Source organism: Mus musculus, chromosome 3, assembly GCF_000001635.26.
Source record: "Mus musculus strain C57BL/6J chromosome 3, GRCm38.p6 C57BL/6J".
NCBI lineage: Eukaryota > Metazoa > Chordata > Mammalia > Rodentia > Muridae > Mus > Mus musculus.
In genome coordinates this window covers 80,721,054-80,736,998 of record NC_000069.6, presented here as the reverse complement: position 1 = coordinate 80,736,998, position 15,945 = coordinate 80,721,054, and the positions used below count along the sequence as shown (strand labels likewise).

The window sequence follows — 15,945 nt, the reverse complement described above, 5'->3', positions numbered from 1 at the left end:
AATCTAGACTAGGCACAGTGCCACGAGTTAGTGAGCACACATATTACTCTGCCTGGAAGAATGAGTGAGTGAGTGGAACTTTTATGCAACAAACAAAATATTGTTTTGTTTTTTTATTAATTATTTTAAGTTTTGAATGTTGTTCTCCTTTCCTGGTCTCCCCAAGCCCCCCTTGCCTCTAAGAAGGTGTTTCCTCAACTACTCACTCACTCCTGCCTCACTTGTCTAGCATTCCTTTTCTCTGAGGCATCAAGCCTTCACAGGACCAAGGGTCTCCCCTTCCACTGATGCCAGATAAGGCAGTCTTCTGCTATATGAAGTGGGAGCCATGTAATGACTCATGTATGCTCTTTGGTTGCTAGTTTAGTTCCTGGGAGTTCTGAGGGGTCCAGTTAATTGATATGGTTGTTTTTCCTATGGGGTTGCAATCCCCTTCAGCTACTTCAGTCCTTCCCGTAACTCTTCTATTGGGGTCCCTGGGCTCAGTCCAGTGGTTGGCTGTGACTATCTGCATCTGTCTTAGTCAAGTTCTGGCAGAGCCTCTTAGATGACAGCCATACGATGCTGCTGTCTGCAAGCACATCTTGGCATCAGTAGTAGTGCCAGGCTTTTGTATCAGCGGATGGGATGGATCCCAAGGTGATGGCCTTTCCTTCAGTCTCTGCTCCATTTTTTGTCCCTGTGTTTCCTTTAGACAGGAACAATTCTGGGTTAAAATTTTTGAGATGGGTGGGTGGCCCCTCTCTCAACTGAGTACAAGTAAAATATTTTTAAGAATGAAGGCTCTTCTGGATGGAATATACTTTTGGCAGTTACCATTTTAAATTTCAGTCCTTAATAAGTAAACAGAAGAAGGTTTAATCTATTTTTTTTCTCTCAGTGTTATTCACAGTAGGTCCAAATGAAATAAGCATTTAGTGTTAGTCATTTTTTTTAACTTTTAGAAAAAATGACAGCTAATAAATAGGTCATGCATACAGAGCCTATTGCTAACAATGTTGAATTAGGTATTTCTTTTTCTATACAAATGTTTAAAAATTCAGTAGCTTTGAGGACTTAATTTTTGTCTCATCATACAATTGAAATGTTTTAAGATTAAATTTAAATTTATTAAAAGGAATAGTTCATTTTTCAATTTTCTTCTGCTTTTTCAGGAACAGCTATTTATCTCAACATCTTTCTTTTTCTTTTTTAATTGTTCAGAAACAAGAAGAAAGCTGACATGATGCATAGAATATGTATTGAGTGAATATTGCTCACTGATAGCTTTACATAAACCAATTTTATGCAGAGCATCCAATTCCCACACATGCTTATAGCTGAATTAAGGAATTTACGTTCCGATGAAGAAATACCTGTGCTATTTCGTATGAGAAGACAAAATGCTCAGGTTACTCCATCTCCTGATTAAACTGTAGGGCAAGAGAACAGCCATATGCATGCGGGTTGTGGATAAAGAGGTTAATGTTATCTTTGTATGTAGAATGCACATTTTTGGTGGTAAATAAGATTTAAAAATATTGCCCTCTTAGTACAGCAGGCAAGGCATCAATCTCAAGAGTTTAAAAGTCTTGTATGAACTGCAAAGAAATTGTCAGTACAAATCTTACAAGGTTGTCAGCTGGGAGGGATGAGAAACTTGACTGAGTAACTGAGAGTTTGTGCCTATCCATGAAAAATAATCTGAGCAAGGATCTACAGTCTCTTTAAATTTTGGGTGAGACCAAATCTCAGTTTGTGAATGACTTGATGCAATATTATACAGTCACAACTGACAGAACATATATCAAATCTGATATAACATTACTCTAGAAGTTGAGGTTTTAATAAATATAAGTAACTTGTGTTAGTTTACACAGCTTCCAAAATATTATTCTAAAGATTTTTTAAATAATGGAATCTACATTGAGTGTGCGTTACTTGTGACACAGAATAAATGAGTTTGGAAGTTAGTCATGAAAAAAAAATCCATTATCATTTATTTTTATATACTAGCCCATCTTTGACACTGTGAACTATCAATAAATTTGATGCTTAAATTTGTCACTTGATGAAATCTACTTATAAATTTATAAGTGAATTTATATGTAAATTCTTATAATATCTGTCAAAGACAAAACAATGCCAAATGCATTAGCACTTGGGGTCTTTGGTGTGGAAATTTCATGATTTAATAAAATACAATAAAATATCTTAGTGCATAAAATAAAGGATACTCCCTAGGACTGCTACATGTTAAAATGGGGAGAGCATGTTTGACGGTGTCTGATAGTTAGAAGGTAGGACCACAATGGACTAGTTAGAAAGTGTATTTTTCAGCCGCATGTAGCTGTTGAAATACTGAGGTGGTCTGGTGTGTGTGTTTTGCCTTTTTCTGGTGATGACAAGCAGACACACCACTTGAATACTTGTGTTACAGCTTAGGGGGGGGTTGAATTTTTCTGGTGTGAAAAGAAATCACGGATGTATCATGACAGGTTCTAAGGTTTTTATCACTGAAAGATTCTTTTATGAGTGATGAGAGATCTATGTCATCCCCTGAAAACGTCATGCATATCTGAATTTTTTATTATAAAAACAGACACAAGGGTATGATCTCGTTTACTTTCCCCAGATTGCTTTAAGTTTACTGTATTATGAACTATCCATTGAGGTAAGTTATTTTCTTTATTCCTTATAAACTATGTAGAAAAATTGTCAAGCAGTTTTTGAGACTAGTTATAAAGTTCTTGATTTTCCTGTTTCAGCCTCGACAAAAGCTAAGATATCAGAGTAGTGGAACCAGACCCAGATTGCCTGGAATTCTTAAGTGAATATTACATGAAAAAATTTATTGTTTAGTATGTATATCCTATCACTCTGTACTTCTTTTGAAGAAAGTACTGCCATCATTTTTTCATTTGTTGATATTTCAGTATTTAATGGAAATTTAATTCTCTTATTTTATGGATAACCACTATAATGTTGTCAAACTTAGAAATAATCCATTAATATCATTTTAAGTGCTTTCTCGGAGAAGGATAAAATGAGTTATATGTGTTATATTTGGTTAATATATTTTGTCAGAGTTGTTACTATGTGATATATTTTGTAGTCTAGATTTTTACGATCTGAACACATTTGATGTTTAATATATACACCCATGTTCCCTGTACATTGATACCTTGATAAAATTAGTTTTTTATATTTCAGCCTAACTGTGTCATAAGTGACATAGAATACTTGACATTTGTTACCTTGACTCATTCACTCCAGTGGGAGTTACACAAGGTTAACTTTATATTCATGTTTTTTGGTTGTTTATTAGCTGAGTTGTGACTAAAGGAAGACACAAACTTGATTTCCTCTTCACCTTGAGAATATGCCAGACAAGAAAATGTGTCTGTAACCCCATAGTTCCTGTTTGTTTATATTTTCAAAATAGTTAATTCGTCCTAACCCATTAAAAGCAAACCAATATCCTTAATGATTAATTTAATTATGATTCCAGGGGTTTAAATAAAATAAATGTAGGCCCTTTACTCTGTTGTCATTATGATTTGAATGGTGCTACATTTTCTTTGTCTTTATTAAAAGAGCTACAAATGGCTCCTTCAAATTTTGGCATATTTTTTGCCAAATTTGCAGAATTTACTTGTTTGCCAGTATCAGAATATATTCTAAGCTCACTTTGTCTTCTCATGACTAATATCAAATCCATAAAATTCTCATTGACTTTTTATATCTGGAAATATTGGTGGACAAAACAGATAGTTGTTTGCCATTGTAAATAGACCTAAAATAATATTTGGTATTTGAATTTAGATTATAGACAGATTTGCTCACATTTGTTGACTTACACGTCATACAGATAAAAACAGATTAGTGTAGTTTTTCAAGTGTGCAGATCATTCTGTAAGGAAGAAGATGATATATTGAGCTTGAATTTTTTATGGGGCTTTGACATGTTTCCATAAAGTTATTCTTCTATGTGATGAACTTGGCTTCAGTGAGAACAGCTGGAGTTATTTGGAAGACAAGGACATATGCTGGTTTTTCTAGTATGAACCTGTAAATTTAGCTCTTCAAAAAACAAAACAAAACAGAACAGCAACAACAACAACAAAAAACACAAAAAACAAAACATTCTGCTCTAGCCACTGGTCCAACCAATATTTGTGATATGAGACAACTCTGAATTAGAGAGATAGCTGCCACCATCTGGTTAATAGATGAACAATTCACTCTCCATGAGATCAATTCCTACAAAAAATGATAGCAGAAGGCTGGGGGAAGCTATCAGTCTGCTGCTGATTGGGGGCAACTAAGGATGAAGGGCAGCCTCTTAGAGATCACTGGCTGTGCTATCCAACTGTTCAGAGATTCCGTATGGAAATGTAAACCCTATCAAGTTACTAGTACAAAATGGTAGACAGTCACCTACAGCAAAAGCCATTTTGCCATCTATGAGGTGGACATGCTTGGGACAGCTTTTATTTTACTTAATTTAGACATATTAAAGAGCTTGTATTTCAGCATGTTACAAGAACACATCTTCGAGGCACAAAGAAAGCAATTTTCTTTGGTAGTTTGTTTATCCCTTTTTAAAGATATGTGATGCAGACACGAGCAAATACTGATAAAAAAATCATAGCTTCTGTCACAATTCAGCCTCCCTAAGCTGAAGAAAACACCAGGATTAATAATGACCTGGCCATTTCACACTCAGGTCCTGAGAGCCTCTGACTGATGCTTATCAGTCATCCTTGCCCATTGTCTTCCCAGGCTTATCAACACTGCAAGCTGTGCTGGATTCTGCTGCGGAGAAGAAGTGGCAGGTGACTGCTATCAATGTGGGGAACATTAACAATGACAAGAAAGATGAGACCTACAGATCACTCTTTCAAGATCTGGAGTTAAAAAAAGAACGGCGTGTAATCCTTGACTGCGAAAGGGATAAAGTCAATGACATTGTGGACCAGGTTTGTTCCTCTCTGTTTTCTGCCAAATATAGACTATGCATGCAGCATCAGCATTGGCAAGGATCATTCTGCAAGATGCTTGGACAGCGGTTTTTAGTTCATGTACAATGCAGCAAAAATCATCAATTGAATTATCCCCAGCCTCAGTAAGCAATGGCAGATGGCTGTCAATAATGCTGACAGATTGGTTTTATCATTGAATAGCTTCAATATATAATATCAAGCATTCATACATTACATAAGCATTGTCCTAAACTTACATGCTTTTCTGTGTTGGAAACACTAAATTTAACTCTTCCTCAACATTTTAAGTAGATGTAATTAAGTTGAAAAATGTTCCTAGGGTAAAAGTGAAATCATGTTGACTCATACATGATTATTTCAATGTAGTGTACTCCAAGCCTATGATATTTTATACCTATGTGTCTTCAACACTATTCTATTGCTATGAAAAGACAACCATGTAAACTCTTTAAGAAGAACTATTTAATTGGAGACTTACTGACAGTTTCAGAAACGGAGTCCATTATCATGGAGGGGAGTACGGTAGCAGGCATGGCAGGCATGGAGGTGCTGGAGTGTTGCCTCCTGATCTTAAGGCACGAGAGGGAAGGAGAGTCTGGCATGCCTGCTATACTCTCCCCAGTGGCACATTTCCTCCAACAAGGTTCCTAATCTACCTAATCCTATCCAATAGTTCCACTCCCTGTCCATTAAGCACTCAAATAAGTCGATGGGGGTTATTATTATTCAAACCACCACACTATATCTATATATCTGGGAAGAGGATGTATTTTTGTAAGAAGTAACCGTTAGGTTTACACATACATAAGAGAATTTGTGTCCACAAATTCTAATACACAAATTAAAAGGTAAAGAAAATGTATTCCGACTGTGTTCACAATGCAGAAGTCAACAGTGTTCGTTAGGGTTTTAGAAAGAATAAGAATATCAGACCTGAGAATGCTTTTTTTCTGTCCTTATCATACTGCCTTACTTCAAATAAGGCCTATCAGGATAGGACAATCATGAAGGGATACCATAAGATACATAGCAAGGAACCAAATCTTTCACTAGTCCTTGCTGGGGTGTGTGTGTGTGTGTGTGTGTGTGTGTGTGTATGTGTGTGTGGGGGGAGGGGAGGAGAGAGAGGGAGAGAGAGAGGGAGGGAGGGAGGGAGGAAGGGAGGGAGGGAGAGAGAGAGAGAGAGAGAGAGAGAGAGAGAGAGAGAGAGAGAGAGAGATGAATTGAGATAGAGACATAGGAACAGAGACTGCAGCTGTTTGAAAATACATAAAATCAGAAAGAAAACAATTGTGCATGCATTTCTATTCCTTTTAGCCCATGAAATAAAAATTTAAATTCACTGATGTATTCCTGACAAAATGTTCTTGAAACAAGTTTTTAGGAAGCCTTAATTGATATATGATATAGACCTGAAGAAATAAAATGGAGTGTCCTATGAAGAATTAGGTAACTACTTCAAACTAATGAAACCTGAAAAAATAATCAAATGTATACAAGAGAGGAGAATAATTTTAATTAAAAAAAATCTTGATTCTGGTCTCAGGAGATGAAGCTAGGATTTCTGTTAACTTACATCTCTCTTTGAAATGTGCTCTTCAGAATCACATTTGAATTTCATCAGAGGTTATTATTAAAACTAAATTTTAATAATATTCAGTAGTCTGGTTTACAATTTTAAATATTCCTGCTTCGTCATAATAAGTACAAGTGAAACCCACACTTGTGTCCTTCAAAATTATTAGTAGGGAAAATTGTGTAGCAAACTGGAATGACAAAACGCAAACAATGTTTGAAGCAACATTTATAATTAGTTAGGTAAGCATTCATGCAATACACAACAAAATGCATTGTTTTACATCTCTAAGCCATACATGTGCACCTTTAGTAACTCATTAAATTAGTGTCCAAAATGGATGATGTACCACTTAACCATTTATTAAAGGCATTCTCTAGGGGGAGGGTGCAAATACTAACAAGAAAGACTGCTATTTGTATCTCATGAGATTCCTTTTAGGGCAAGAAAATACATACAGTTTCAGAACAAAAATTATAGCATATAAACTTGTGCTACTCAGCTTTTTGTTAATATAACAAGTAATATAGTAAATCAAATTATAGAGAGGAAATGTTTATTTTGGTTCATTAAGATGGAAATATTTATCCATGGTCACTTGCCTGTGATTTTCCGATTAGTGGCAAGACTATCTACAATGATGTGGTGTGTGTGTGTGTGTGTGTGTGTGTGTGTGTGTGTGTGTGTTGGAAGCAACTGATTACTTCAATGTAGAAGGAAAGAATGGGGAGACAGAAAGGGACCAGGATCCCTCTAACCCCTCAAGCAGAACTTCTAATGTCCTTAAGACCTTACACTATGTACTAGCTCATGAAGCATGTACAACCTTCTTGTAGCATCAAACTGAGGATCAATCAAGCCTTTTATATTCGGGCTCTGGGTTGATCATAGAGGAGCTAAGCTATGTAAGTAGTCTATGATGATTGGAGGAGGATATACCTATCTTTTGAGAGAAATGATTTGTAAGGTAGTATTTGGCTAGTTTCGAGCCATTCACTTATCTCTTGAATGAATATTTCATATCTTTAGTGTTTGCTGTGCAGTCACTGCAGTGAGTCTAAAGAAACACATTAAAATATTCCAAGCCCCATCAAAGAATGAGGATGCTATGGTTATATAATGTCAACATGGATGTATCATGACTGAAAAGAACAAACTGTTCTGGAAAAGGATAACTGAAAATAATCATTTAAATTAGGTCAGAATGTTCTTCAAGGAACGGCATTCACCAAGTACAAGGTTGTGGTAAGGCACATCCTAAGAAAAAGGACACTCTTTTATTATTTCATTCAACTAGCATTTGCAAGAAAACACAGATGGAGTGAACCTCTTTATCTTCATAGCAGCAGGAAATTAGCAACAAAATTAACTTGCATTAGATTAAGACTATTTTAATATCATTTGATAAAACCCAAAAGACACTTATTTCTAGCTGTGATAAGATGAAAAAAGTATCCAGCCATCAAAACACTTGTAAATTAACATAATTTTTCTATTGTATAATACTAATTGCTATTATAAAGCAAAATTATAATGGCTACTATGGCAACGCTGACATTTATAAAGACTTGAACCTAGTGAATATTTATATCTCTTATTTTTCTCAGTAAATAGAAGTAAGAACAACTGGCATCATTTTGACTATTTATCTTAATTCTCCTATAGAAAATGGACATTCACAAGGTAGCTTGCTCAGTAAGCAGAATCAACAGTTGTTTCAGAGATATTTATGCACACAATGCATGTTGATTAAGCTGAAATAAATTAGAATATTTTTTACTTTCAAGAACATATTTTCTTCAATCTTCTGCCTTCAACCTGGGGTATCCATTTTTTTAATGAAAAGGCAATTTGATTATGTGATACAAAAATGGGTTAGAAGGCAATGTAAGCCCTAATTTCCTTTCAAACAGCTGCTATACAACATGAACATTGCATTCTGTAGAATCTTTTCAAGAAAATATCTTTGCTTTCGAGTCAAATGTGCTGATTCATGCCTCTGACTTTGTCTCAGTTGATGGACAGTCATAGAAGTCTTCAGCCAGGCGATGACCACCAGGTTGAGACTGGTTACACCTTGTGTGTTAATAACACATGCTTGTGATGAAGTGAGGACATTTGTAAGGGAAACTATAGATGTAAAGCCCTGAGCTGTTTGTAAGTAATGTGCTATTATGGAAAAACAGTTTAGAAACCCCATGTGGTCTGAGTTCAGAGGGAGGGTAGAGTGGATCTGGAGTAGCCTACAGGATCACTATGGTATTCAATGTGACGAATTTGCATAGAGACAAAGGGAGCCAGAGAAACAAGAAGTAAACTATTGCATTGCATAATTTTTTTGTAGCTTGCTGTTTCACATTTTCTATTTGTTTGATTATTTTCTTTAAAAATGGAAGGATAGTGGTCCAAACTTGGAATCCCAGCAATCAGAAGAGCCAGGTTGGCCTGCATGCTGAGTTCAAGGAGAGTCTGGGCTACAGAGTAGCACCTTTTCTGAAATAATAAATCAATAAAATTAGAGGAATTAATTTGAAAATAAGTGACTCTAGACTTCCTTGAACCATTTTATGATTTTTCAGCTTTATGATGGCATATGAATTTATCAGAAGCTGTCCATTTGAACTCTGTTTTTTTCCTGTGGTAGCAATAGGCAGTATGATACTCCCTGGCATAGTCACTGCTCCCTTCAGACATTCCTCGAGTCATAAAAGGAAGAAACCATACTTCTCTGAATTCCTTTTTGCAAGCTATGAAGACCAGTAGATTAATGGAATTAAATGCATTTTTTTTAACCTTAGTTACTTTCATTTTACAGTGGGTTGATCACTAGTTGGCACCTCTGTACAGTACAAGGTCATTCACCTGCACCTATTTTCTATGTCAATGACATAGTAAAGAAAATGTGCCTTAATAATATTCAAAGACACTAACTATAGCCATTATTAGAGTAATCTCTCATTCAAAGATGTAAGCTTATCTTGCCTCTGATTCATGAAGTAAAATTAGATTCTTGGCTACTTTGATGCCTAAAGCAAAAAGCATTATTTATCTGAACTATTTTTTAGCTGCATCAAGGATAATATTATATTTTCTCATTAATATCCCCTAATCTTTCCATAAGCTTTATGCCTGTTATGTTTTTAATACTGTTGAATTGTAATTATAACATGTCAGAATTTTTATCAGGTGGTTATTTTATTAAGACACAAATATAGGCTGTTAGAAATAAAATTATTGCTTGTTATGAATTAAATATAGTTGCTTTTATGTTTCCCCCTCAGAATGTGTGGTATATTTTCTGTACTGAATAAAAAAGGGGAGTTATTTTGATTTAGTGGTTGACTTCTTAATAGATAACATTATTAATCACTAAAGTGAATCAATATATTTTCCTGAGAAATATTCTCTGTATTTGATACAAATGTTTCATTGAAAATGACTTGTGGAATATAAAACTTAAATTTTCATCTTTTGCTAATTAGACCATTGTAGCATAAATTTTGCAATGTTGTTCTTCACATGTATTAAATGTTTGTGTTTTATCCTTGCTAGGTTATTACCATTGGAAAGCATGTTAAAGGGTACCATTATATCATTGCAAATCTGGTAGGTCAATTAATTGACATTATTTTTATCTATTAATTTTTGTTACGATATATTTATTGATATTTCATGTGTATGGGTGTTTGGTCTGCATGATTATTTGTGCACTATCTGCATAAAGTACCTATGATTGTAGATGAGGGCCTATGGTCCATTAGAACTGAAGTGACCTATCTGGAGCCATCCTGTCATAACTTAATCCCAAACCTGGAACTTAAATATAGAGCCACCTTCCCAGTCCCTCTACCTACTCTTTTTTGTTGTTGTTGCTTTTTAAATATTTACTTGGTATAATCATCATTCGGAAGGAATATTTTAAAAAAATATAGTCTGATTTTATTTTATTGGTAAGAAAGGAGATGTTTTATTTGATTGCTTTAGGTTTATTTTCCAATCTACATCTTTAAATTAGTTCCAGTTATTACATGTGATATAAGAATCTTCATAACCATATTTATTCAAAAATTTTCTTGATAATTTTCCACTAATGGAAACTTTTCAAAAATATGAAGTTTAACTCTTTAGTTATCTATTTTTATGCCACTGTGTTCTATATACTTCTCGCATACATATTTGAGTTTTTAATATAAATAATATATGAAACTGATGCACATTTATGAAGAAATTAATTCTACAAACATACTTTATGTCAATAAAATTATCAATTATATATTATAACAATGTAATAGTAATGTTTTGAAAATATTTTACTTCTGATTTTCTACATATTATATAAGTAACACAATGAAATGAAAACTGAGGTGTTGATCATGTTCCTATCAATATTCTTGTCCATGCAGTACATATTGAAAAAGCAGATTGGTTAATTATATTTCTTTGTTGTTTTTCTTTTATAATTATATCCAATCAATTTAGATTGTTGAACATTTATTTTTATTTCCAAATGGGCTTTAAAGTGGGAGTCAAACAGGCTTTGGCTTTCCTCATGGGCTTTGAATAGCTATGACCCTGTTTGTCGGAAATTATGTCCACACAACTTGATCAAAACGTGGTGAGACCAGGAAAAGAGGCAGCAAATGAATGTTTATTCTTGATTGTGTTATGGGACTTCACACAAGCTTTGTGTTTATTCAAATGCAGGCTTCTTTTTATGGTTCATAGTGTATCAGTTTATCTCCCAGAAAACATTTTTAGTATGACAGAAAAATGTAAAAACAGAACAAACACTTCAATAAATAGTGTTTTCGCTGAGAGTTAGTATCAGTGAGTACCCTGAGTGACAGGGCTACAAGCTCCTATAGCAATCCTCTGGGATTTTCCTTTTAGTGTGTACCTAGGAGGTTAGAAAAGACTCTGTGTAGACACAAGGGTTAACAGGAGACGAGGCTCTGCAATGAGTTTTGCCCAGCTCGGTTCCAAGCCTGAAACAGCCTGTACACTCAGTCCCTGTGTGAATTGTGCCATTTGATAGAAGAGCACAGTGCCACAGTGAAAGCTGCGATCTTTAAAAATGTCCAGATGGAGAAGATTATATTGGAACATTGAGAAATAATGACAGAAGGTGTCTCATCAATTTGAGAGTTGCTATGTAATGCCATGAAAAAGGAAAGCACTGTTGTCTAAGGGAGCAAGTCCATGCTTTGGTCATGATTCTATTTAGAAATCTACCTAAATTATCTTGGATGCTGAATTAGGGTCTGTTTTCTCTTCCCTGAATGCCTGATTTCCTCTACTCACAAGCTTCGGGTAGTTGTGAAGGAGTTCTGACTCTACTGGAATGTCTGAGAATTTGACCCTTCATGATGTTGAAGTCTGAAAACTGCCTCTTGATGTTAAAGGGTTTTTATCCTCCAAGTTCTCAATAGGAAATTAACACTTTCCTGTGGCCAGTGCCTTATGTATGCTAGAAGGGGTGGTTGTAAAAGATTCTTTAAACTCCTCACATACTGATAAGCTATTTTAAGAGATGCTAAAGGGTGGACTTCTTTCTTTAGATGCTGGCTCTAATTAAGTTCTCTTTGTAGCCTTTGAAAGGTTAAGTGATCCATAATATGATGAGGGTCATAAGACCCTGTGCTCATGTTTATCCTCTCTGCTCTTCTCATGGATTTAACTTGTTAATAACCATTTAGAGTATGTAGGCTTCACAATTGGTAAGAATCACTTGGTTTTCAGTCTGGTGAATACATCTCCCTAAATGATAGGATGGTTTTAATTTGGTGAGATATTGCATCTGACTTGTCTAGCTCTCTTTGTGTCTCTGTCTCCCCTCTGTCTTCTAATTCTCCTCCTCCTCTTCTTTCTCATCCACTCTCTTTCTCCTTTCTCCTCCTGTTTCACATATATATGAAAAATGCATTATTCTCTTCCAAAGTTCGTGAGGGCAGATAGCATTCTAAACCCAGAAATTGATTGTTTTGTCACTGCCCAAGGATTATAACAGAATGGCTTCTATCATCTCTGGGAAACTGTTCAAAATGTGCCAAAAAGTAAAGAAAGAAAATGTTGGATAAATGCAGATCCTTATTTAGGCCAGCATCAAACCTATCAAGGACTTCAGTTGAAGCTGTTCGTTGTATAATCAGAGTAAGGTGACAGTATGAATAAAATTAAATGAAACCCAAAGAAAGAGATAATGAGACCAAAACTGCCAGCAAGATAGGAAGTTAGAGGCTTTATCTCAGTGCACTAAACAGATGAGGCATGAGGCGGGGCAGGGACAGGAGACATGTGTCAAGCACCAAGCACTGGAAGCACACAGGTGGCTCCTGCTCTTGCTGTGTACACTCTTCCTCAGTCCGGAGAGGCAGACCTTGGCTCCATGTGCACATTACTGAGAATTTGATGAGAGCAGCAACCTGTGAGGCCTCAATAGAACCAAGATGGGGAGAAAACAGCAAGAATGGGGTCCAGTTGATATTTGGGTAAATCTGATTCTCTGTTGCTCTGTGTCACATAAACTGCCCTGTTCTGTTCCCAAGTGCATGAAGGCAGAGGGGGCATTCTGAACGCAGAAACAGATATTCTTGTCACTGTCCTAGGATTAAGATGGAGTGGCTTCTACTTGCTCTGGGAAATTCTGTTCAAAAAGTTATGGATATGAGTTATTATTTAGAACTAAGAAAGGCCTATAGATCAAAGCAACATATAAAATTATCAAATGGATTCCTGGACACCTAGACATATCAAGAAGATCCTTCATGCAGAATTCTGAGCCCTGCCTTTAGTCTCCCATCGTGCTATTCCCAGAGTGTGACCACACACACACATTTGCACAGAAGACTGGAGGTTTTTAGAAAGCACACCATGAAGAGCCGAAGCTAACTAAAGGGGCCGTGATTGTTCCTCCCTCCTTGGAGGCTTCCAGCTAAGCATCTGGATGTGCCGCACTTGCACAGCAGAGATCCAGAATCCGTTTAGCACCGCTTATGTAGAAACAAAATTGTGGGCTAACAAGAAGCTTTCTTTGCCAAGGTAAAAAAAAAAAAAGTAATAATTCTTGTTTTAAATATTAACTACAAATAAAAGATTAATGCTTAATTCAGGATATATTTAATCGTTATGTACGATAGAATGAATATATTTAAAATGTGAATACATTAATAATTTCCTTATTGAAATTTGATTTCTATCCTTGAATAAATTCATTTAATATTTAATCACAAAACAATATTTTGATTTATGAAAATGTAACATGGTGCTTTGAATTGATTCTTTCATGCCAGAGCCACTGAATGAAATTTTAAATTGAAAAAATTAAATTTTGAATTAAAATGATTATGGCTCAGTGGGTAAGAGCACCCGACTGCTCTTCCGAAGGTCAGGAGTTCAAATCCCAGCAACCACATGGTGGCTCACAACCATCTGTAATGAGATCTGACTCCCTCTTCTGGAGTGTCTGAAGACAGCTACAGTGTACTTACATATAATAAATGAATAAATAAATAAAAAGAAAGAGTAAGAAAGGTTTAAAAAAATTTTTAAATTAAAAAATCCATTATATGTGTGTACATGACTGCAAAGCCTGTATTTGTGAGAAGATGACATCGAAGTAGTTACTAGAGGATGTGACCTGCCCATTGTAGATATTGGAAAGGAACTTGGGTCCTCTCTAAGAGCAGAACACATGCCCTTAATCCCCCAACTGACTGATAAAATTTAATTGTTATTTTAATTTGTTTCTCATTTAATATAAAATTGCATTTCTGTTAAACAATTTAGAACAACAATTAGTTGTTTGCTTTTTTAGTTGTTTGCTTTTCCCTTTTCATTTTAAAAATATTTTATCCAGTAGGTGACTGATAAGTTTAACTGAGAATAGTTTGATCAATGATTTCCATATGTAAGCACACAGCTGTGCTCCATGATAAATTCAATGAAGGAAATCCAGTCCTTACCTGACCCATGGAAGCTGACTCAGTATGAGAGAAAATTTCTATGTAAATTCTCCGGTGAGCTCTACATCAGATGGCCAGTCAGTAAACATATTGATTAGGGACCTGCCATGATTCCTATTTTATATGAGGTGTGCTGACAAGTACTAGCTGTTAAATACATGAAATCTTTTTGAAGGCATTTTATGTCTCCTGTGTGTGTTTAACTGGCCAAGACATAACATGGGGAGAGGTACAGGAAAGGTTACAACCCACAGGGATAACACAAATCTGTTTTTATGCCTAGGGATTTACTGATGGAGACCTGCTGAAAATTCAGTTTGGAGGAGCAAATGTCTCTGGATTTCAGATTGTAGACTACGACGACTCCCTGGTGTCTAAATTTATAGAAAGATGGTCAACACTCGAAGAGAAAGAATACCCTGGAGCACACACAGCGACAATTAAGGTTTGCATTAAGGGAAAGAAGGAGATTAGAAAATTCTGGAGGGAGAAGTGTGCAGCACAAGAGATGGCGGGCAAGCAGACCGATGAGCACACTTCTAACATTTTGCTTTTGTAGATAAGAAAAATGGTGTTTTCCTGTCCTGTTCCTGTGCCTGCATCAGCACAATGTCTTCATTCATTTATTTATCCAGTGGACATTTTATATTGTGTGGATGATCAAGTAGGAACTTTGTACAGATTATTGACTTCACTGACAGTACTGGAAGGCTAGACAGGCAAAAGACCATAGCATGGGAAGGAAGAGTAAGTCATGAAACAGACAGCAGACAAAAACAGAAATTATATGTCTCGGGAAGCCTTGTCTAAGGAGGCATTATAAAACTTAAGATCCATGGAAAAAAAGGTTCTGGCTCTCATTTACAGTATTTTGACTATAAATACAGTAAAGAACAGCAGATATGAACTTTTTCAACCTTCAATCAACTCTCTTGTGTATAGTTTAGACAATCAGCATATGGTTTGGTGTGTGTATTGTATGTATAAAACGATTGATAATGAGTAACCTAGAAACATAAGAAAGGCGATAGAAACAGTTATTATATATATATGTGCATTTATATATTTATGTGTGTGTATATATATATATGTGTGCGTGTGTGTATTTGTAAAAATTTCCTAGGTATATTATAGAAAGTTTGAGGAGCTATGTTTAGGATACATAAATAGATTCTTTTAATTTTTGAATCAGTTTCAGAAAACTTCAATTTTGTAATATGTTTAAAAAATGACTTGTGTTATTATTTTCTAAAAGGTAAGTGACTACTTGTTTAGTGACCTTGAATTTAGCACTCATGCTGTCTATTGTGAAATCCTATGGAATACTGTCATGCAACACAGTTTCTGAGAATGGCGTTGGACACTTGGTGTAATAAGACATGTCTCCATCTGGCTTCATGGAAGTTTAAGCGCTCATCCATCC

At 35.4% G+C, this 15,945-nt stretch overlaps 1 protein-coding gene across 29 annotated transcripts in view; it reads left to right on the top strand.

Moving 5' to 3' along the window:
• Positions 1–15,945, top strand: part of Gria2 (glutamate receptor, ionotropic, AMPA2 (alpha 2)) — a 122,778-nt gene that overhangs the window by 67,229 nt on the left and 39,604 nt on the right. For all 29 annotated transcript variants that reach the window (NR_152149.1, NR_152147.2, NR_152148.2 and 26 more), the window contains exons 4-6: positions 4,765–4,961; positions 10,114–10,167; positions 14,806–14,967. Coding sequence is in view for 7 of the 29 variants with exons in the window: in NM_001357924.2 (NP_001344853.2) it covers positions 4,765–4,961; positions 10,114–10,167; positions 14,806–14,967 (413 nt within the window). In the remaining 22 variants the exon portion in view is untranslated. The remainder of the gene's footprint in view (positions 1–4,764; positions 4,962–10,113; positions 10,168–14,805; positions 14,968–15,945) is intronic.